Here is a 25,137-nt window from a genome sequence, read left to right on the forward strand (position 1 = left end):
CACAACCACAGTACAAATATGAAAGTTTAGCATTGATTTAGTACTATTATCCAGTCTATAGATCTTATTCTAATTTTACCTGTCCCAATAATATCCTTTTCTAACAAATAAAAATGTTTTTTACTGGGCCCAGGAGCCAATCTGGAATCACTTGTTGCATTTAATTATGTCTCTTTCATCTCCTTTAATTTGGAGCAGTTCCTCAGTCTTGTTTTTCATGCCATTGTAACATTTTTGAAAGATTGCAGGTCATATTGTACAATGTCCCTCCACTGGATCTGTCTGATCTTTCCTCATGACTAGATTCAAGTCATACATTTTCAGGAGTGTGTGCTCTTTGCAGGAGAAACATGATGTCTATTAGTTGCACAACTAGCAATGTTAACTTTTGATCACTGCCAGGTTTCTCTACTGTAAAGGTAGAATTTTTCTCTTTATAGAATATCTTACCTACTTTGAGATTATGTAAATATTGTTTTCATTAAACCTTACTAGTTTTAGCATCTGTCAACCTAAATAAAGGGGTAAACTGAGGCAAGCTCAAATTACCAGAAATATCGGTGCCACTTTCCTGACAGCATTTGCTCATTTCGTTCTCTGTGTCACACTGGTAATTCCTGCAATATTTCAAACTTTTAATTATTATTACTATATTTGTTATGGTGCCCTGTGATCAGTGATCTTGATGTTGCTTCTGAGTCACTAAACCTCAGATGATCATTAGCATTTTTTAGCAGTAAGTTGTTTTTGATTAAAATGTGTATGATGTTTTTAAATACATAACGCTACTGAACACATAAGACTCCAGAATATTGTAAACATAACTTTTATATGCACTTGGAAACCACAAGAATTGTGTGACTTGCTTTATTGTCACCTTCCCTGTATTGCCGCGGTCTGAAACTGAACCTGCAACATGTGAGGTGTGCCTGGATGGTAGTTGCCAGATGGTGATTTCTGAACACAGTATTCCTTTTACTTCAGCTGCCATTCTATTGTAAGGAAGACCTTTCTCTTCTGCCACTGATTCATTGATCTCTATCTGTATGGATTCATGGTTTCTTGTTTTATCCTGTGCGTTATAATTTATTACTATAATTATTTATTTTGATGCTAAATTGTCCCAGATTGGCTAGTAGGATATCCTTCAATCTGACTTTAGCCATAACCCTATCATTCTTTGAGCATTTCCTTACTTTCTGGCAGAGTAAGACTGTCCAGGCTCATCTTGTGCTTCCCCTGCCCCAGTCCAGGAATCAAAAGCCTGTTTCTTTTTTTTTTTCCTTTAAGTAGAAAATTTAGAAACCAAGATCTGAGTGCTAGGTTTTCTCATTGTTACTGGGCTGTCACTGCTTCTAGAGCCTCTCAGAGGACAGAACTAGTTAATACATGTATATATGTATATGTATTTCTGTATCTATATTTATATATTCCTATTAATCTATATGTATGAAAAACCCACACATTCATACTGATGCTGCCAATTCCAATCTTGTACCCATCATTTATAAACACTGTCTTGAAATTGTGTCAAAACTCACAGACTTGAAGTCACTAAATTCACCAGCTGTAGAAGAGGAGCTACAAGATATTCTGGAACTGCATAGTACCAGTCACTCCCCATTCACTTACTAACTCATATCCTGTTTGCTAGGTCTTTGGCTAGGAATATGGAAATGAAAAAGGCTTTCTCCTTATCCTCAAGCAGCTCAATCTGTTAGAGATGACTGAAGAAAATATAATTTCAATATTACGTTCTGTATTAGAGTTATTCACAGTGGTCTATGGGAAGAGAGGAGGGCCCCCCAACCCGACCTGAGAAAACTGGATTATTTTAGGAAATAAAAATAGGTTGTTTACACCACTTATTGGAAGAGTTCTTAGATTATCTGTGTTTGCATGAAATGAAGAGTGCACTTCGCTTCTGAGCAAAAGTACATCTTATGGAGAGCCCTGATTTACCTAGGAGGGTTCTCTGCATTGACTGACTTCATCAAAAAACTGCTCAGCCATGACAATACCTATGCAAATGAGTTCCAGGGGAATCAATGTTAGCTTGTGGGACCAAAGGTAGATTTTATTCTTTCTACTCTGCCCCCTCCGAATGACCATAAAAGAAGGGAAAAGTTTTGAACTTTTTCAAACCACCTATTAACACAAATTAAATAAATCGACTTATTCACCATTTTACTGATTGCCACCCTCTTGAGCAATAGAGTAGTTTACACATACTGATATTCTTTTTTCTAAACTCAATCTTAAACCAGAAAGAGTATGAAGGAAAGAAAAAGATAGTTTAGGGTACATGTCTAGAAAGTAAGGGCTTAAAAAAAGAAATTGGAGGGGAGTAAAATATTAGGATAAAAAAGAGAAAGGGATTTTGTTACCTTTGTTGTCAGATGTATATATATAGTATTCTTATCAAAATTTACCATTAGGACTCCCCCCACCTTTTCAAAAAATAAATGTGGGCTATCTTCTGGTTTGAGCTCCTCTCACCAGTTTCCTCCAGTTCCACGTCTGGTCACTCTAATAATGCTTATTTGACCAACTTAGGAATCAAAGACTAGAAAGTTGCTGCTGCTGTCAGCACATGGATCTTTTTTCTTTTTTTCTAAACATTTTTTTATTGAGTTACAGTCATTTTACAACGTTGTGTCAACGCACACAGACCTTTGACACAAGCCTGGCCCCTTCCTTCTGATGACAAGTGCCTCTGCGCCCAGAGACGGCCAGTGACGGCTGGGGATCCTTTCCAAGAAGCCAAACTACCCTCACCTCAGCTTTATGGTTACCTAAAATTATACTTTTTCAAAAGAGCAGAAGAAAAAACTTCAGTATCTTTATTAATACCTGAAGTTTATTACTTATTATGAGTCTTTCTTGATAAAACTGACTTTATATCTTCTATGATCTGAGGCCACTTAATAAAAAATAAACATTTCCATGTGCTGACAGCAGCAGCACCTGCGGGAAGCACGGGTCAGATACACTTTGCATCATGTACCTCCCCCTCAAACGCATGGAACAGTAAGAACAGTGAGCCACCAGGTGGGGGCTTCAATATAGGTAGTGATTAGTGAAAGCTCCTTTGAAAGTGAGAATTTTTAATTACTTTATTAAATATTATATTCACTTTAAAGGGTTTGACCATCCATAATCACTATGATACAATATGTGTATACATACTGTAAAAAATACTCATTCAACATGCTTGAAGAGCAATAACTGTGTTTTGAAATCTATGCAATAAGAAATGTAATTTGATATAAAAAACCAACTAATTAGAAGAAGAAAGATGCTTTAATAAGAGCCTATTGCAGATTCTGGAATGACTGTTGCATGCATGTCCCTAGTCATGTTGGACTTCTCCTTCAGTTTTGACTGGAGTAATGTGTGTTCCACAACACCGATTCTAATGTCCATCTGAATGGTTTCTTGCTTCAGCTTCGTTAAGCTCTGTTTAATCTTCACCAAAGGAGCTGCAGAATGAAAATAACGTGGAATAAAAATGCTTATTTGGAGTATCAGCATATTATAGAACTGTATGACATTTTCCTCACTTTGTCTTAAGCCAAAAATAGGGTTAAAAACACAGCCAACAATTTAGTGACATTCAGTTTTGCTGTGGCATTTTAAACACCTGAGATTTTTAAGCTGGGAAATGATGTAGCATTTGATGTACCAAGGCTGAACTTCCTTTCTTTTCCAGGAGATTAGCTAAAGGAGTGTTTAAGGATGTCTTCAATATTTTTTTACAGGCTAGTATATTTGTTTGAAGGAAAAGGGGATACAGCGGAGAGAAAGGGAAGGAAGAAATACCTTTGAGACATAGCTAATGGGCTCATTCAAACATACCGCAAACCTCCTATACATCGCCTTTTGAAAGATCCCTCAGTATACACCATTAGAGCTCTAGAAACACTTTCCAGAGCATAGAATGGCCTTAGGCAGTCACCACTGGGCCATGCCAAGGTAAGTAGCTCACGATGGAGATGATTACTACACAATTACTAATTCTTCCCTATTTGACCCTTGCACAGTCAGGTCTACAGGGGAAGGGGAAAAAAAAGGTTGTCACATCACTGCCTTTGTGCCATTTGGGCATATACTTAGAGTTCTTTCTGTACATAAAATGGAATAATAATGCTCACTTGATGGAAACAGAACAAAATATTACTTTTAAATTGGCATAACGAAGTACATATTTAAATGTTTCCCACTCTTTCTGGATTAATACAGTTTGAATTTTAAAAAATCCAAAATGATAGTAAAAACATTATGACTCTTCTCAGCTCATTTATAAGAAGAGCAGTTTACTGGTTTTCAGACATCATTTTTGTACCACGTACCTTTCCCTCAAACATACTCATTTTAAAAAGTAGACTTCCTATTTATTAAGTTAAATAATGTATTTCTTAAAAGAGATATTCTTCTTTTGCTCATTTTCTCCTTACAATGAGTGTCTACTTACCACCATCAGTCATACTGCTGCCTTTTTCTTCCATTTCTTGTTTTACCTTTTCTAGCTCTTCTGTAACCTTTTATTGGAAAAAAAAAGTTTTCATCCGCCCTGGATTTTAATAAACTTTCAAAATTCTTGAATGATGTATTAAGAAAATTAATTCAGATATAACACATACATAAAGGGATAGAGAGACGTTAGCAGTATCCTGGACATAATTTGAATTAACAGGATGTGCATGCAGGGACGCAGAGCTTTTTACCTTCCGAGAGTGCGCCTGTTGTTAAACTTCACCAAATCACTTTCACATTAACCTTCTCAGGTTGTAACATTGTAGAATAAAAACGATCTAAGTTTTTTTAGGCACCAGGCACTGAAGCCCTGCAGTTATCTCACGGCAGCTGCCATGCCAGTCTCTAATGATCAGCTATTGATTAAAATAGCATAAACATCCTAAAAAGATTTTTGATTTCTAAAGGTTTTTACTAGGCATCTTTCTTAATATTGCAGTTTTATAAGAGAATATACCTTTTCCTCTATAAGACACTAAAAATAGCATTTATGCCATATGGCTATATATAAAAATATTCTAACTGCTTTATCTAAAAAACCATGAACTCTAAGAGGCGTACTATGCCTTTACATTGGCTCTTATCTGTACTCCACGTCATAGTCAAAATTAAACTACTAGAGCCTCCAATATTAGCAAAATTCCAAACTAGCATTAATACAGGTAGAAAATAACATCTTTAAAAAAATGAAAAATTTTCATATGATCTAGAACTAAGCCATAATTATTTTAACTTAGTCAGCTTTATTTTTATCATCCTGGTGAGTAAAAACTTCCTTGGGAATAAAGTGCTCATCCAAGTAAAGCAAATTAATTTTTTTCCGGCACCTGAAATGTTACAACCTGGGGATAACTACGTACTCCGAAAGAACTAAATGGTTCCCTGGACTCCCTTCAAGTGTTAATTTACCTAACGTAAGTGCGCTCTTTACTTCTGTATAATGTTTTATCTAGCTAGAGGCACCACAGGATTAGAGTCTAAATATTTCTAAAGTTATATTTTTAGTATTTTAAAGTAACTATTCCTCAAATAATCTCCATAAAAGAAGCTTAATTCTGTTATATAGAATAGTTTGTGACAATTATACTTGATTGTAACCAAAGATAATCTTGGATTTTAGTCCCACATTTGTTAGTGACCTTGTTGTTAGGTTTTTTTTTTTTAACCTCCTAGCTCTTAAATGAAAAATGGGAATATATATTAGTTTTTTATATATATGTATATATACACATATATACATATATACATATATATAGGTAAGACCTAATATATAATATATACTGTTAATATAATAGGTCATATATTAAGTCTTATATCTCATACAAGGTGATGAAACTAAATATGACAATATAGGTGAATATGCCGTAAGTATTTAGAAGGGAAAGGGTTACAAGCCACTCCCAATTTGTGGACAGAGAACTATTCAGGATCACACACAAGTTATTAACAACAACCACTAAAAACAAATCTTATATCTCACAGACTAACATAAAAATTTATTATAAAGATTTAAGTCAGTGCTTTACCTACTCTTCTATGTATTAATTATAATTATTATATTTTTTAAAAGATTAAAGGTTAGAAATGTGCTAATATTATCAGCATGTTTTATGTAACACTTAGTAAAACAACTTCAGGCATTTTGTGGAAGCAAGCAGTATATAAATACATAATTGATGTATTGATAAGAAAATTTAGGGATTTTCTTCTAAAGAAAAGGATTTAGAGAAATGGAAGCAATTACTAAAATAAACCACCCCCGGCTGAAGCAGCATTAAACCATCCATGGCTTGAATAGCAGGGCCCAGCTGTCAGGTGAGAATTCGGGAGAGCACACAGTGTGTACCTCAGACAGGAGTCTGGTCCTTTCAGTCACTCCGCCGTTTCCCTGCTGGTAACGCTCCCTTGCCTGAGGGAGAAAACATTTTGTTTAATGGCAAGTTCAAAACAGAAGCAGATTACTTAAATATGACCTCCTTGTGTTTGCAATTTCTACATATCATTTTATGACAACCCCCCTCCTCGTCTGTGAGTACATTTGTGAAAAGTGACATTTAACGGTAGCTATTTTATGTCCCTAATAGGCACTATGGATTTAACCAAAGCACTATACAATGATGAACTGCCTTAACCTTCATATAATGACTGTGTGACTCACATGGGCGTGGTTCACAATAAAAACTGTCCTCAGCCATTCCTAAACAGTTTAGACAGTGGTTCTTGGTCGATCTAATCTGCGTGCTATGCAGACAAAAGCAGTTCTAAAAAATCAATCATAATAGAGCAGCAGAATCAGTAATTAATAAGGATTACAAACAGTATGACAGTCTGCAATATGTTCTTGGGAACTAATTTAACAATCAATTATTTAATATCAATGCTTGAGAGATACAGGGTGGCTTTAATCAGAGAATTCTTACAGTATTTAAAAAGTATTCATGAATAGATGTGTATATGTATAATTAAACAAATCACAATAAAACAGTGAAGGTTACTTTCTGCTTGGTCTTTGAGAGTTTCTGAAAGTACGGAAGTATCTCAAGTTTATTTCAATTTTTTTCTCTTTCTAACCTTGTCTGCTGAAAGAAAAAATATGCTTTCAACTGACATTTGCAAGTATTCTTACTAGTCTTCCTCCACATCAGGAAAGAGGGGGCATAAACCCCAAAGGAAAGCTTTAGCTCGCTACTGCAGGAACAAAGCACTGCTACTTTCAAAAGCTGAAGGTTTTATTTTATTTTTGGTTGAAATTCTAAAACTTTGAAAGGATTAAAAAATTTGCTCATTTAATTAATTAAACTACTTGTCTTTGAATGTGTCTTGCTTTCATATTCCTTACTATGTGGTTGTGAGCCTCTGTGGCAAGGATGTCTTTTCTCCCTGACACATGTAAATGCATACTATTCTACTTCCTCCTACTCACAGCAGTAAATTAACAGCAGACTTGCAAACACAACCAGGTGTCCTGACACACTGTTCCTGTTCTATGTTCCTCAACCATATATGCCTTCCTTTACTTAAATCAAGTGAAGAACGCATTTAAAGACTTCTAGGAGGTAATTTCTATTACATGTAAAATGGAGACGAGAAATTCCATTGCCTCACTTGGCTTCCTAAAGTGGGCAGAGAACCAATGTGTTGCTGTTTGTGAAAAGCACTGCATGATTCTCAAATGAAAAGTGCTGTGTGTCAAGCTTAGGGTCATTAATTGGAATGAATCCCTGAATACCATTCTTCCCTCACCTCACTCAGCTGGGCTTGTGCTGCACGATATTCTTGAACCAAGTGCTCCAGCTGATTGTTGATGTACTTTTCTCGGCTGCCAATCTTTTCCAGAGTCCTACTGATTTCATTATGAAGTTTGTCCAAAAATCCCTAAAAATTTCATGAAATTTTAGTAGACAAAAGAAGTCACAAATATATTTTTCAAAAGTAGTTTAAAATGGGTTAAATCTACCTCAATCCATCCCACAAATTCTCAACCACAAATGAAAAGATAGTTTGAAATTTTCAGTGACAAGGCTATAATGAGAATTATTTTCGTCACACTTTGCAGAATGTTAAAATAAAAAGCACCTGGTTGTGTTAGTCAATTTAGTTGTCCTTATGCAAATCTAAAATGTATGTGAGTGGAATCTGCTTTATATAAAGTTCACAATCAAAGTAGATAAGGGAATAAGATGATTTTCTTGTGGCAAAATTCAAAGATGACTGGAATATTCTAGTTGGAAGTAGATCATTAAACTTATAGCTCTAGCCTGGGACCTGTAACTTCTCACTCCAGCTTTGCTTCTTTGTGGTATCCTCCAAGTCCCTATTTTTGGCAGGGCAGCAAGCCTGGGAAGCTGCAGATTCTAGGGATTGCTGGCCTCATGTTCTGTTAAACCTACTGAGAGTCAGAGAGGAAAGAATGATGAAATGATTCTAATATACATACATATATAAATATACTATATATATCTAATACATGTAATATACTAGATATATATTATATTTTGTATAGTCACCTTTCTTTAGTTGGGTTGAGTGTCAGGGCTGTTGAAATGTAATATGGTACATTCAATCAGTAACTTCCTCAAGGGCAAGGATTAGGTGTTTTTTCTTTCATGTTCTCTCTTACAGGGATTTCACAGATAAGTAAATGTACCCATGTACTCATCTTAAGTAATTCACATACCTTGGTCTCCTTTAGAGCAGATTCAATTCCATTTTTGTGTTGGTGCATTTGGTCAACATGGATTCTCCAATCCTATAGGCATAAGAGCATAATAGGAACATATATAAAAAAAAAAACTACATTTCCTTCTTTCCTCTACTTTTTTGAAGTTGTATCCTTTATCTTAATTACTTTAGTTGCTACCCATTTCAGGTGGGAGAGTCCTATATATAGCCTGCAATCAGATTATAAAGAAATATTTGTAGAGCACTTTAGGATAAAAGGTTCTAAATAAATGTAAATTATTTTATGTGTTCACAGAGTGATGTCTGACAATTTGAATATAAATTATCCCTGCACTGCTGGTGGTTAATATTTATGACTACCCATCAAAATGAAAAAAATTCTAATTACTGGAAAAGAAATACTTGTTTAAACAGTAACAATTATGTTTGCCAGAAGCAAGTCTGGAATCAAGTATCATGTATCAAATATTAGTTTGTCCCTTGAAAATTAAAATGGGGCCCTCTTCTTCAGAATTTTGGTGTCTTTTTCATGAAAGGAAGTCTACAATGATTATTAGAGTTCATATATTTGAGATATATTGTAGTAGACAGATCTGAATTTGTGTGCATATTTGAAATCTACTCCAATATTTTAATTTCCTACAAGAGATCTTCAAAATTTTTTGGTTTACATTACTAAAGGTAACAATTTTAAGACTTAAGAAATACTCATCAGAAGATAAAAAATATTAAGGTGAACTGATGTAAGTGATGGAACCAGGATACCCTTCAGTCACACATACCTGTTTTCATACCTTGAAGCTCCACTTTGCTAACTACACTATTTTGTGAAGGAAAAACTCCTGTGAATAGTCTCATTCTACTGATTTCTTAAATTTGACACATGGGCTAGTAATTATAGGATAAAAAAAATCCTTGGGTACTTATACCAATTATAAAATTATATTAAAACTGCAAAGAACCCCAAAGAGCACCTAGCCTGACCTTTATCACTGCACAGATAGGCAAACAGAGGCCCAGCGACAGAAAGGGGGCACACAGATAGGCAAACAGAGGCCCAGCGACACCCGAAGCCACACAGATAGGTGCACTGGGATCAGAAGCCAAATGTACTAATTCCCACCCAGGATGTTTTGGCAGTTCAGAGTTAACAAAAGGAGGAGCCGGCTGCTTGACACCAGTGAAGGTACTGGAGCAGAGAATTAATCAGCACATTCCTTTATCCTTAAGTATTTTTCTGTCTCATGAGCAGAAAGTATCTCAGAATATGAGAGCTTGGAAAGGAACTTAAAGCTCCTCTACTTATCCATTTAACAGTCATCTAGAGCAACGCCTTCATTTTACAGTTGAGGGGACAGTTCACTGACCATGACTATGGCTAGACAGACACGGCAAGGAAACAGGCCCCTCCAATCCATCCAGTCAACACTGAGATAGGGAGGAGGAGCAACTGGCTGGCCTGTTGCAACTAGACCTTATATGGTTAAGCCTCAAAATAGAAACCTGTCTTAAGCTCAAGCGAGCATCTCTATGAAAGAAAATAAACATAACTATCATTATATAAAATTTTTAAAAAAGTACTCATCCTGCTTAATTCCAAAAATAATTTTAGAAGCTTAATAAACACCAAGCTCAAGTATTCCTTTTGGTCTCTGTCAGTAAACAAGCAAACAAACATATATGTGTATATTTATAAATGTATAAACATATACATATATTTATACATACATTATATATAGTTTTAAAATTTATTGTAATTGATGTGTTTAAAATAGTTTGTGTTCTGCTTTTTCTATCCAGCATTATTTTCCACCCAGCAAATGTAAAAAATATATTTTTTCATGTTTTGACATTTAAAGTATTTTGAGAGAAGCAAACATGCCTGACTCATCTATGTATAACTATGATGACTTCCATTGATGTTAAACTCCATGAAGGAGCTGGCATTTCAGTGGAAAACTGAAGCAGGAGCAGCATTTCAACGTGCTAGAAAGGAGGGGGAGAGGAGGGGTAATTTAGGCTGAGGGAGTAACAAGAACAAGGAAAAACAGGAAAATAAATAGGGAACAAGTAGCCCAAGCTGGCCAGAATATAACACACAAAACTCTTGGGGTGGGTGGGGTGGGGAGGATGAATCACAAGAAAACAAAGCTGGAGAGCTAGGTTAAATGAGATCAAGGGCTTTAATTAAAGAGTGTGGATTTTATCATGTAGATAATGGAGAGCTATCAAAGACTTCTGGTTTCAGTTTTAAAGACAAGTCTGTGTTTTGAGAAAGTAACAGGGTGAAGGATTGATTAGCAGATCAGTTAAGAGGCTGTGTCATGGTCCACCTGACAGGTTAGCAGGGGTTAATTAGAGCAGTGCCTGTAAGAATGGGAGAGAAGGATGGATTCAAGGGACACTGCAGGATGGACCAGCAGCACTGGAGCACTGACGAAGGGGAAGGGTAGGGTGGCTGAAGTGGAGGCAGGCAAGGAGAGAGAAGGCGTCTTTAAGCTTTTTAGTCTTAGGAACTAAGAGGATAGTAATATCACAGTGTGGCAAGAACAGCTCAGTTTTCAGGGAGTCAGAAATACTGAGGAAGAATCTGGTTTTGGACTTTTTAATCTGATAAAGCCACTGGAACATTTGTGTATTCTTACTACCTTCTAAAGTGGAAAGCTAGTAATGATTTATAATTATCTGCCAGGCAAATTCAAATGTTTGTTTTATTACAAATCTTCTAGATGGACACATTTCCTGATGTACAACTATTTTTTAAAAAGCCTTAAAAGCGTTCTTACCTTTAACCCAGCAATTTCACCTCTAGAAATTACTCTCAAGGAAATAATTGGGGATACATACAAAGATCAATGTATAAATTCAGTGTAAAACAGCAGAAGATTCTCTAAATATCTAACAGTAGAGGATAGTTTAAACTAATTTTGTAATATTTATTTCATCCCTAAAAATAATGCAGTATGATACCACTTTTATAGAGCTCAAAACCAAGCAAAACGCAAGGATACCAATTGGGAGATACACGCGTATATGAACCACCCCCCCAAAAAAAGAGAGAGAGAGAGAAGAAGAGGAGGCAGCAGCTAATGCCAATACACAAACCAGAGGACAATGGTTACCCAGGGTGGGGAGGGCAGTGGCAGGGCAGCACATAGGTAACTTCCAGGGGGTTGTAATGGCCTAGTTCTCAAGTTGGGCAGTGGGTTTGTGTTTGTTTTATTACTGAATTTTATAATTCTATGTGATTGCATTTAAATACATTGATATTGTATATTGAAATATTAGATTCATGTTTTCAAAAAACATTTCACAGCCAGTAAAAATGCATGTTAACAACATATAGTAATGTGGAAAAACATTGCCAAAAGAGTGTATGTCCAATTTAGTATAAATTAACATTTGTGTATATTTGTATGTGTATATTAAGACAGAGGTTTGAACATTGGTGTTTTAAATTTCTTCCTCATCCTTCCAAAATTTTCCAAATTTCCTATAAGAGAATTTTGTCATTTTTAATCACGAGGGGAAAAAACAGTCAAAAACTTCTGGGTGCCTGGATATTCTTGAAAGGTTTTTAATAGAGTTAACAGTATAGAATATAAACTGATTGTACTTGTAATGCTTTAAAAACATGAATATAAAAAGGCAAAATACATAGCTTAAAAAAAAAACTACAACTACAACTGAGATGGTTAAAAACTTTACAAAGGTTTGTGGTAAGAATGGAGATCTGATAGGTTTTAATGACATGTAAGAATTTGATCCTCTAAGTAATAGTAAAAGGAACTGTTAATGATAGCAATTCTTACACAAGAGAGAACCCATCAGGTTACAATGCACTTTTAAGTACCTTTCCATATTTGAGACTTGCAGGGGTTTGGAGCACTGAGTTCACATCTCATCCCCACTTCCCCTCTATCCTTCCCTATGAGAGGGTTATGTGATTTGCTGGCTGGTTGTGGGAGGAGTATACTTCCCTGCTCCACTGATGCTGGCCTTGGCCATGTGAATCCCTTTGGGCAGGACATGGCCTAGGCCAGGACTGTGCAGAAGCTGTAAGAGGCATCCACCAGCTCTCTTGCCCTTTCTTTCAGCCATGATAATATGCATGCTCCACATAGGGGTTCTCCTTCAGCTCTGAGAATAAGAAACATGGAACACAGCTGGGGTAGAGCCTCAGCTGAGCCACACATCAGCAGATGTGTATCTTGAATGAGAATAGAAGTGTTATTATTATTGTAAACCACTGTGATTTGAGGGTTATCTGTGATACAGAAAAACTGACTATATATACATCATTTTTAGGAAAAAACAACAACAACAACAATAAGAATCAGATAGGTTAAATGACCTTTCCAAAGTTTCATGTCTGGAAAGTGAAAAGCATTTTCCCATATCAGTGCCTTTTCCACAAATTATATGCTGCTTTTCTTTGTGATAAAATGAACTGCCAAAGAGTATCTAAGGTAAACCAAGAATTATTTTTGTTATATATCAAGTGAGACCACATGGATCACTGCAGTTTACTGGTCACCTGTTCCAAAGTGCTCTAAGTGTGTCCATTAAGCATCATTTCTCATCTCTACTGAAGTGAGTTTTCTACCTGATCTAGCACATTTCCTCTCTCTATGGAAATGAGAAAACTAATTATGATACAGTATATCATCTCTTTAGACTTCCTAGTTTTAAAAATCCTTTCCTACAAAATCTCACATGTAATTCTCTCTGTCAAAGGTACTGTTGTAACTATAGCCCCCTCCCCACTCCAAATTCTTTAGCACTGTATAATATATCTCCCTTTTTCAGAAACTGGAGAATTATGATGACTATTTGCAGATGGTGATTCACATTACATCGTAAGTCAAACTGCACGAGAGCTAGCTGCAGCTGTTCAGGCGACTGGAAGCCTGTATGGATCTCTGGGTTTTACTTCAACAGAACACCACCCAGACAATTTCCTCTGCATGTGCAGAGACATTTTGTTTCTCTGCCTGGATCTCCAACTCAATGCTCAAAGCGCTTCTCTGAAACTGCAGGCGAAAGAGAGCCTGGAACATGAGCCAGGGATGGCAAATGGAACTTTTATCTGTATGTAAGTTTCACTAATTTACAACTTGTAAAATGTCAAACTCTCAGTCTTTTTGCACCCAAGTTTGAGCTTTATGTGTGGAGTGGCAGAGTGCCAAAGGACTCTGGATATAGAGAAGCTGAGGAAGGCACCAACGTGTGTACTGGAATGTTCTTCCCTGGGCTCAGGAAGAGGCCATGCCAAAGCACAGCCGACTCCAGCAGTCCGAGGGCAGGTCGAGGGCACCTTTTGCTCCAGCCCCTCCCTTCCCAAAGGGCAGGAGCAGGGCCCCAAGGCTCTGATGGGTCTTGAACTGCTTTCTATCACAAAATGTTACTTCTGCTGTATAACCTACCTTTCTCCTCTGTTCTTATTGTTCCTCCCTCAATTCTGTTATGAATGGTTATTGATGAAATCTTTTTTTGGGGGGGAGGGGGGTAGTTAGGTTAGTTTACTTATTTATTTAATCAAGGTACTGGGGACTGAACCCAGGATCTTGTGCATGCTAAGAATGCACTCTACTGCTGAGCTATACCCTCACCCTACTAAATCTTAATTCAATGTTCTATTTTTGCAGTTTTATCTTAGTGAATATAAAAATATTTACAAGGGCTTTCATGGGCTCTGTCCATTAAAGGTGCCTAACCCTATTTTTCTTACTCGGCCTTTGTTTCACCTCTGAATTCAGTTTCTCTAGGGATTTTCAGGCTCACTCTGGGGAGGAAATCCTATGTGCCTCCATTTCACAGACTGAATAACAAATTGAGGTTGTGTGATTTTTACACTGTCAATCACAGAATGATTAGGAAACCAGATGTCCCTTCTCTCACTGAGCTTTTCTATTACACAAAGCCGACTCTTTCATTTCCTTACTTTGTCACCCAATTTCAATAAGGAGCACAAGCAACTCTGACAATTTCCAATTCAAGTTTGTATATTAAATGTTTCTTAGCTTGGTGTTCTCTTAAAACACAGATATTACAGTAGGTATGTTGCTTCTGATCTGCTGTGGACAATCTGGATAACAAACCTCGTGAAAAATCTCTAAAATCTAAATTCCGAAGGAGAATTCATTGGACTCTTCCATAAATAGGTATTTTGTAATACCTATTTTGGCTACTCAGAAACCTTTTCTATCTCCTTCTGTGGGTACAGAACAGTCTCTCAATGGTCATATCCATTCTAGATCTTTTTAAGTCTAATAATAACCTCAGTGTTAAAATTCAAGGAATGCTTAGTATATGTCAGGCACTCTGCTAAGCACTGTCCCTACATCATCACATACAATTCCCTTAAATACTTCACTAAATAAGATAAGGAAATTGAGACATAGCTACTTTAAAGCAGACTGCCCAAGCTCACACAGGCAAGTCAGTGGTAGAGCCTGAACACAACAGACCACTAAATCATAGCATATAATCACCCTGACGAAATGTAGTAAAGCATAACTAAAAATTTCAATGAGGTGATGGTTAAAGGAGACTTTAGTTTTATCTGTAATATTTGAATTTTTATAAGAATATATTTATATATCAACTGTATAATGAAAAATATATTTAGAACATTTTGGGATAAACATATGCAATTAAAAACTTTCTCACAAAGAACTATCCAGACCTAGATGGCTTTATCAGTGAATTTTCTCAAACATTTAAGAAAGAAATAACAATCACCTCATAAAACTCTACCAGAGAACAGAAAAAAAAGAGAAAGCAATTACCAACTTGTTTCATGAGAACTGCGCAGCATTACACTAAAACCTGACCAAGACACCTAAAATGCAAGAAGTATTACAGATCAGTATCTTTTGTAAACATAGACATAAAAATCCTCAACAGAATATCAGCAAATAGAATTCAGTAATATACAAAAAGATAATATAACATGATTAAGCTGCATTTATTCCAAAATGCAAGGTTAGTTTAATACTTTAGAAATCAATCATTATAATCCACCATAACACAAAAGAAAAAAAAGAGGAAATAAATCAAATGGTCATCTTCATAGATGAAGAAAAAAACCATTTGAAAACACTTAACATCCATTCATAATAACTCAGCAAATTAGGAACAAAAGGGAAATTCCTTAACCTACCTTATGACATTTATAAAAGTCATAAAGCTAACATCATCCTTAATGGTAAAACTGAAATACTGAAAGCTTTCCCCCTGCTAATGCCGCTTACATCCAACATAGACGAGGGTTTTTAATCAGCATTTCAAGCAAAATAAAGGAAGTAAAAGGAATAGGGCTTGTAAAGGAAGAAATAAGATTGATGTTATTTGCAGATGATATAATTGTATACACAGAAAATGCAAAAGAATCTACATGCCTACAGTCAGAACAAATAAGTGAATTTGGCAAGCTCACTGGAGATGGATACACACACAAAGAGAACTATTTTAACATAACAGCAATAAATAAGCAGAAAATAAAATCTAAAAGGTATCATTTTCAATAGAATCAGATAGCAACAAATAGACCAATGCAATAAAATAGTGTCCAGATACAGACCTACACACACATGCTCTCTTTTTATGACAAAGTAGTGTACTGGTAAAAGTATAACCTTTTCAATAAACTGGTCAGTTGCATATACATATGAAAACCAAATAAATCTTAACTTACACCTCACACCCTCATACTACACACAGGAATAAATGCTAGATGGATTGTAGATCTCAATGCTAAAGATAAAACAACACAGTGTCAAGAAGAAAACAGGAGAATATCTTCATAGCACTGGAGGAAGCAAAGATTCTTAAACATAAATATTAGCCATACTCCCCTCCCCCTAAAATAGAGCATTTTGAGCATACTAAGATTAAATCACCATTTATCAAATACATCAATAAGAGGGAAAAGGGAAGCTAAAGAAGATATTTGCAATACATGTATTTGGAAAAGGTCTCATGTCCAGGGTATATAAAGAACTTCTACAAATCAAAATAAAAAGCAAATAACCCAATAGCAAAAGACGAAAGAGAATATCCAAATGTCAAATAAACATATGGAAAGGGGCTCAACTTCATTAGTCATCAAATGACAGTGAGACATCACAACATACCTACCATGATGAATAAAATTAAAAAGACTAAAACAATACTGAATGTTTGATGAAGATGGGGAGCTACTGGAACTCTCATCCACTGCTAGAAGGAGTATAAATTCATATAACCACTTTCAAAATCTATTTGGCAGGGTCTGCTAAAGCTGAACATAAGCATACACCATGATGTAGCAATTCCATTCTTAGTAGAAGCTGCAGTAGAAGTGTGTACTTATGTTTACCAAAAGACCTATATAAGAATTTTCAAATAAGCATTACATATGTTAGTTGAAAACTATAAACAACTCACATAAGCCAGATGCGGGCTACTCTGGAGGGGCATGACCTTGGGTTGGGCAGCTCTCTGAGGAGCAGACAGCTGGAGGTTGTCTGCTGACCGCACTCACTGTGGCTGGGCAGCAAGTGTTTGCTTGTAAGGAGATCTGGACAATTCAACTCTGTTTTACCATAAGGAGACAGACCTAGTTATTAAGATGATAACTGTAGCTGCAGTGGTAGAAAGCTAGGGCCAAGTGTGAGCTGGAGTCCCAAAGTGATCAGTCTCAAGATTTCAATGTGGAATACTGATGTTCCTGTGACATGTTTAATGCTTCATCCGCGGTCAATAATTAAATTGGAAATATGAAGGCAGGAAGTCAGGTGAAGTGAAAGAGGCAGGGAAGACTGCTTGATAGAAGGAGCTGCATATGTCTGAGTTCACTGTAGCAAATATTTCCGGGACAGGTCAATAATTTATCATGCTTTCTGCAAGGATGTGAGAGTGAATTATTTTCTTCCTCCACCCAGAATACTCCCTCTCTAATGACAGAACATTTTCTGTATTCTCTGTTTTTGCCACTTTGCACAAGCAGCTTTGCAATCTCTTCTTGTTTTAATTGTTATATTAATTTTCAGCTTCATTACTGCTCACATTTATATATGTATTTGTGTGTGTGTGTGTGTGTGTGTGTGTGTGTGAGAGAGAGAGAGAGAGAAACTGTCCATTAAATTAAATAACTTTTTCATGAAATTAAATTATTTTCTTAATGAAAAATATCTATCAGTTTGCAGGATAATTGCAGAATATGGCTTTCTTGAAGTTTTGAATGTGACATTCTTCTTTAATTGTCAGCAGCTTAAAGTCTTTGTGGTGTGACAGCATGAGTTTTCTCTGCAAGTTTTCAGAGAACTAAACATATGACTTAGGGAGAGTTCAGCATGTACGTGTGGTGTATGTTGTATGTGTGTATTTGTTGCAGGGGGTGTGGGAACCATGCTGGAAATATGTGTTTCCTTAGGAAAGTTCCTGCTTTCTAGATATTCCTCTTGTAGAGAAAAATAAGACAGTGCTTAGAGGGTACAGAAAGGCTATCATAACAATCACTGGTATTCTCACACCTGCCTGTAATTGAACTGAAACTGGAGATCCATAATCTCTCCATAAAATACCTTGTTAGTTAAATAATTACATTTCTAACATGTGCTCAGAGATGATCTTTACTGACTACCATCTGCTACTAAGCATTTTCATATGTTGACTCAGACTTATTATTCATGTGTACTCTACCCACACCCCTTTTATAAGGCCGCACAAATCTTCTGAGTGAGGGTTTCTAGACTTTACAAGCCTTGAGAAGAGGTTTGGCAAGGTAGTGAATGGGGCCCTTCTGAGAATGCAGGAACACACTTAGGGTGATTCAGAATGTAATTATTTCACAGGATGCTGAGTAACCATGGTGGGAGAGATGACCTAGCCAGTCCCTCTCAACTTCAAGAATCTACTAATCAAAGCTTTGATCTCATACTGATACTCAAAAAACAAACAACTGAAAAGATAAGTCATCTGTACATTTGAAGAACTAAGAAACATAAATCATTACCTTAGCATAAAGAAACAATCAAATGTAATGGGATAAAGACTATAGATGTAAAAATTTGTCCAAATATTAAGAAATTTGCAATAAAACACTCTGATAGTGAGAACTACTCTAATACTGTTGACTGAAAAAAATAAATGAAAAAGCCAATTAAAAAGTACATTTTACAGGAAGGTCCATATGATAGATGGTTTCTGCTTCAATTCATTTTTTATATTAAGTAATTAAAAGGAAACATTAAATTATACTTTGCAATAATGAAATATTTAGGCCGTCCAGAAATTTCAATTACAATCAATGTGTATTAACTCAATGCTCTCAATCACAAATGTCTATTTGAGGTATAACTGCCTTGAGGCATTAGTAACTTCCCTCTGGAGCATTTACATGACATGCAGTCTTTACTGGTTATTTCCTAAAAAATCTGTTACCACTATAGATGTGCTTTAGTTAGAGCAAATGGTAACTTCTAAAGCAAAAACTCTTGCTCTCCTATTTCAACCTGTGATAAATGAAACCTTTTGGATCAAGTTGAAACATTTATCACACTCAGGGTAAATAGGAAGGACAGCATCATCAACTAACTTTAAGCACCGAATATCCTGAATGTTCAACAAGACTGTGACAAAAGCAGCTAAAAATCATTTCCAGTTGCTTAAGGATGGCTGGGTTTTTCTCCAACCCTTTGCAGTATTTTCAAATGTCTAATTTAAGCATAGTATTCACTCCAACCACTCTGATATCTGTCCATGACCCACATACTACAAAGGAAAAAAAAGTTGACCTTGAGAATACAATTTTAAATCCACCAAATAACACCATGTTTTAAAAATAATACAAAAATCCAAAACATTGTTCTATTTTGTGTAGTCTCCCTTACAGAACACTTGCCTGTAAAAGTCCATCAGTGAATATTTCCCCTTATTTGCTGAGACGATGTGGCAGTTGAGTAATCACGCAGGCTGCTCTAAAAATGTATGTGTGTCTAGTTAATTTAGGCAGTTTATTTTGATAGCATTCACCTCTTTTTGATTATAGCAGGTGTTTCAAGGATAAATTTGCTGAAAATTGTATTTTGTTTAAACAACAGCAGCATGTACATTTATGGCCTTACTATATTAAAAAGCATTTATTGTCTGGCAGCAATAGATACAATTGCAAACATTTGTGACAGTAATTGGAGCTATTACTCCTGCACGGAGCCTCATGGAGACCAACTTATTGCCACCTGTATTTACATTTGTTACTGGTAATTATAAAAGCTGATTTTTAAAAATTTGCTGCCTTATTTTGCTTTAAACTTTGTGGATTTTTTTCAACAAAAAGTCTGCTTACCAGAAAATTTGTAAGAATTATAAATGTAGTTTCTTTATTATTCAAATGATAGGCAGAATCCAATTTTATTACTAATATATATGTGAAATGTATTCCTGGATCCTAGCCCACAGAATGTACTATACCTTTTTGCTCATGAATGCAAGAATCCTATCAATGTTGCCTATCCAGCAACCAGAGTACAAGTCTTAAGAAATGCTCTTTATATTCCCAAACTGTAACAATTTACAAATCCCTACAAGTCAGAAATATTTAGAAAGCTAAATTTTATTAACACTCTTCTTACACAGCATCCAAACACAGTGACACAGCATCCAAACACAGTGATGGCAGAAGGTCAAAGCAAGTTACTGTCTCCACAGCTCTGGAATGAAAAAAATACCCTCTACTGCTTCCAGATACAGATTTGTTTACATCAGTAAAAAGGGAAAGCCGACCGTTCATGCACACTTCTGCAGGATTTGGCTTCCAGTTTGAAGAGACTTAGATCTAATACAGCAATTCTGTGGTCCCTCCAGGTTCATTTAAATGGAATTCCACCTGCGGATGAATGAAGGTCTCAGGTCTCTGTTCCCTCTTAGGTTTTAGCTCTCACAGTGACTAGAAGCCCAAGGGCTCAAGACTACTGAATGATTCCATCCTTAGCTCAGACTCTTCCCAAAAGGTTTCCTGCTGTGAATTACACCAGGCAACACCTGTTTGGTTTATTTACATTAAAACAAAATCCAATAGCTTGGAGTTGAAATTTGAAGTTTAAAGTTCTTTTTTTACAACTGCAACCTGAGAAAGTGGGACACTGAAAGATGTAAAAAAGCAGTTTAGTGAATCAAAGACTTGAAATAATTAGAAACACATGCTGTGGTACTTACAAAGCCTTAAATAAAAAATAATCTCTTTATCTAAATTCCTTGTAATGAACCTGGAGATTTACATAATGACTAAAGACATTTTGGTGGAATGAAGGGGATACCTAGCCAACTATCTTTTAAAACAACAAAGCAGGAAATATTTAATTATACTTTGGAAAAAATCTATTTAAGTCATTAATCAAAATTTTAATTACAATATCCACAGGGCATTAAAGCATGATAGAACATTTGTTCATTGCATTAAATGCCTAATATTAAATCATTATAATACATAATCTTTTAGGAATAAATACTGCATAATTGAAAAAAGGGCCTAGGTAAGGTTTAGTTGAAAACTGATTTCACACTTGCTGCTCTTCCTTATTTCTGGGGAGTAGAAATAAATATTACTAATAATTACTTGGTTTCTATGTAAAAACCCTTGACTTGAAAAAAATCATTCTTCTGATGGAGATTAGTAAGATTGATCATTTTAAGAAGACAATTCCCCTAGGTTCAATGAATGAAGTTGAGACGTAATATACAAACAGACAACAGATAACAGCTAGACCATTATTCAAAAAAGAATTCTGACCTACAATCTGTAGCAACTAGTCCAGGAAGCCAAACCATGACCTCTGTAGCAACTAGCCAGAATGGTCAGGACTTAATTACTGTCAGCCTCCCCAGTTTTTGCCCACTCCCCGCCCCCATTTCCAATGTAGGACCAATCAGACAAAGCCAAATATCGTCCCCTAACCAATCACATAGGAGGTCCTACTCTAGTTAGCCTGTCTCCAAATTTCCAGCCACATCTAAACGTTTCTGAAAGCCTTCCCTTTTTCCCACTATAACTCTTTTAAATTCTCCTGCATGTCTTTGAGCCTCTGCCAAATGCAAGTGATGGTGGCTGACTCCTTTGCTATCATAAGCTCGGAATAAATAGCCTTTGCTTCTTCTCACTTAGGTGGTCTCTGTTTATTTCCACAAAGTCAAATAAAGGCTTGCTTTTTTTTTAATAGGAAAAAGAAAACTCAAAAAGATAGAATAATTTTCCTCAAGAAACAGTATTAAGTATTTAGCAATCAAAATGAATCAAAAATACAGAAGTGAACTCTATATGAATATGCATCCACATTTTCTATTCCCCCAGGAATATGGGACATGTAGAATTCTTCGGCAGCTCAGCTTCAACCATTTTATTATTCAACTCAGCAACTGTCAACTGATTCACTTAAAAGTTAAAAAAAATTACTATTATGGAATTTAGAATATTTCTATCAAGTAGGAAATATTATCCTTCAATAATTACTATAAATACCCTGGAAAAGAGCTCCTCCCAAAGTTGAAAAAGAGTAACAGCAGCTACAGCTGGTCTGACTCTACACTCTTGGAGCAATGAGTAATTACACAAGATTTCTAAATTTCATTTTCTATTTAATCTTCATTTCTGCTTTCTGCTCTCCATGTTCTGCCTTTCAACTGGACTTCCACCTTCAACAACCACTTGTTTCTCCAAAATGACTCACTGGCAGATCCATTTCTTGCTACTGGTCTGTGTTTTTGGATCTTCTGGCCCTTATGCTCACCCATATCCTAACCACCAGCCTCTGCATGACCTTGCCTCGTCATTCCTCCACCCAGATCCTAGACCTCCTCATGTGACCCCAACCTGCTGAGATTGGCCAAGCCATCTCGCTCCCTGGCACTCAGCTGGAGATTGACGGTAACCTTACAGCACTACAGACATCCATCTAAAGTTATGGTTTACAATTTTTAAGGATATGTGGAAATGCTCATGATGTAATGTGATGTTAAAGAAGATGTATAATCTCAACATTATACATAAAATTACACAGAAATAGTGGTCAAAATATATTAAGTGATTTCTCTGGCACTACTCTGAGTGCTTTAGATAAGTGAATTCATTTAATACTTTCAATAACTTTTTGAGGGAAGTTCTATAATGAATTCCATTTTATAGATGAGAAAACTGAGGCACAGAGTGGTTGAGAAACCTACCCACAGGGTCCAACAGCTAAGTTTTAGGCTTAGGATTGGTGCTCAATCATTCTGGATTCAGATTTTGTGCTTTTACAGTCTCTACAGCTGCATGCAAATCAGTGAAGTTAGAATACTGCCTCACACCACACACAAAAATAAGCTCAAAATGGCTTACAGACTTAAACATAAGACGAGACACTATAAACCTCTTAGAAGAAAACAGGTAAAACATCTGACATAAATCTCAGCAATGTTCTCCTAGGGCAGTCTATCCAGGCAATAGAAACAAAAGCAAAAATAAGCAAATGGGACCTAATTAAACTTATAAGCTTTTGCCCAGCAAAGGAAACCATAAACAAAACAAAAAGACAGCTTACGGAATGGGAGAGAGTATTTGCAAAGGATGAGACTGGAAGGGCTTAATCTCCAGAATATATAAACAGCTCATACAACTTAATAACAGAAAAGCAAGCAACCCAATCCAAAAATGGGCAGAAGACCTCAACAAGCAATTCCTCCAGTGAAGACATACAAATGGCCAACAGGCACATGAAAAATGTTCAATATCGCTAATTATCAGAGAAATGCAAATCAAAACTATAATGAGGTATCACCTCACACTAGTCAGAATGGCCATCATTAGAAAGTCCACAAACGGTAAATGCTGGAGAGGCTATGGAGAAAAGGGAACCCTCCTACACTGTCGATGGGAATGTAGTTTGGTACAGCCGTTACGGAAAACAGTATGTAGATTCCTCAAAAGACTAAAAACAGACTTACCATATGATCCAGCAATCCCACTCCTGAGCATATATCCAGAGGGAACCTTAATTCAAAGATACATGTACCCCAATGTTCATAGCAGCACTATATAATAGCCAAGACATGGAAACAACCTAAATGTCCATCAACAGATGACTGGATAAAGAAGCTGTGATATATTTATGCAATGGAATACTCCTCAGCCATAAAAAAGAATAAAAGAATGCCATTTGCAGCAACATGGATGGACATGGAGATTGTCATTCTAAGTGAAGAAAGCCACAAAGAGGAATAAAAATACCACATGATATCACTTATATGTGGAATATAAAAAAAAAAAAGACAAACTAACTTATTTACAAAAGAGAAACAAACTCACAGACATAGAAAACAAACTTACGGTTATTGGGGGAAGCAGGTGGGAAAGGATAAATTGGGAGTTCAAGATTTGTAGATACTAAGTAATATATATAAAATAGATACACAACAAGTAGATACTGCATAGCACAGGGAAATATATTCAACATCTTGTAACTTATGGTGAAAAAGAATATTAAAACGAACATACGTATGTTCATGTATGATTGATGCATTGTGCTGTACACAAGAAGTTGACTCAAAATTGTAAACTGACTATACCTCAACAAAAAAAAATATACATACAGAATTTGTGCTTTTAACAAGGATGCTATATTGTCACTAATAGAATAGGTTAGAGCCTCTGTTGGAGATTCATATATCATCTATGTCACCTACTAGGCAGAGGCAAGTAACTTCTCTGTGTTTCAGTTTCCTCATCTGTAGTAAAAGATACCTGCATCTCAGAGGGCAGTGGAAAGAATTAAATTAGTTAACATATGTGAAGTGCTAAGAATAGCACTCAGCACAAAGCACACACTTAGTAAACATCACTTTTTATTATTATCATATTATATATACCTTTACTAGAGAAAAAACAAAAAAGTGATAATCATATGAATTGATTATCTCCCACGTAAAAATATAAAGCTGATGTTCATAAATATTCCCTTAAATGATGGAAACACTAAGGGAGAAATCTTGTAAATTCTTCCTGAATACTGATATAGACACTGAAATACAAGAGGGCTATGATAGAACATAATATTATAATAACAATATTGTAACACTGCAATAATTAACATTTGTTTAGTAAAAACTATGCTGTTGGGCACTGTTTTTGGTGTTTACAACTCCACGAGGTAATTAAACTAATCAGTCCCATTTTACAAATGAGGAAAGAAGGAACAGAGAGGTATAGTAGCTTGCCCTGGACCACACAGCTAATAAGAGGTATAAATATGAATTCTGAGTGCCAAAGGATGGTGTATGAGATAGGCTCCATCTCCTCAGGGTCTTTATAGCTACCACAGTTCTACTAAGTGTCTGAAACTTGGGCTCAATAAATCAGGAATTGATAGTGGGACTAAATATGTGATCCCTATCTTCCAATTC

At 35.9% G+C, this 25,137-nt stretch overlaps 1 protein-coding gene across 1 annotated transcript in view; it reads right to left on the reverse strand.

The window, feature by feature from the left end:
- Positions 1-3,090: 3,090 nt before the first annotated feature.
- The window catches only part of IFT57 (intraflagellar transport 57), a 52,351-nt gene continuing 30,304 nt past the window's right edge, over positions 3,091-25,137 (reverse strand). The window contains exons 7-11 of the mRNA XM_032478597.1: positions 8,714-8,785; positions 7,780-7,911; positions 6,383-6,445; positions 4,475-4,541; positions 3,091-3,482 (exon numbers count right to left, since the gene is read on the reverse strand). Coding sequence (XP_032334488.1) covers positions 3,304-3,482; positions 4,475-4,541; positions 6,383-6,445; positions 7,780-7,911; positions 8,714-8,785 — 513 coding nt within the window. The 3' untranslated portion in view covers positions 3,091-3,303. The remainder of the gene's footprint in view (positions 3,483-4,474; positions 4,542-6,382; positions 6,446-7,779; positions 7,912-8,713; positions 8,786-25,137) is intronic.

This window comes from Camelus ferus, chromosome 1 (assembly GCF_009834535.1).
Source record: "Camelus ferus isolate YT-003-E chromosome 1, BCGSAC_Cfer_1.0, whole genome shotgun sequence".
In the NCBI taxonomy this organism is placed as follows: Eukaryota; Metazoa; Chordata; class Mammalia; order Artiodactyla; family Camelidae; genus Camelus; species Camelus ferus.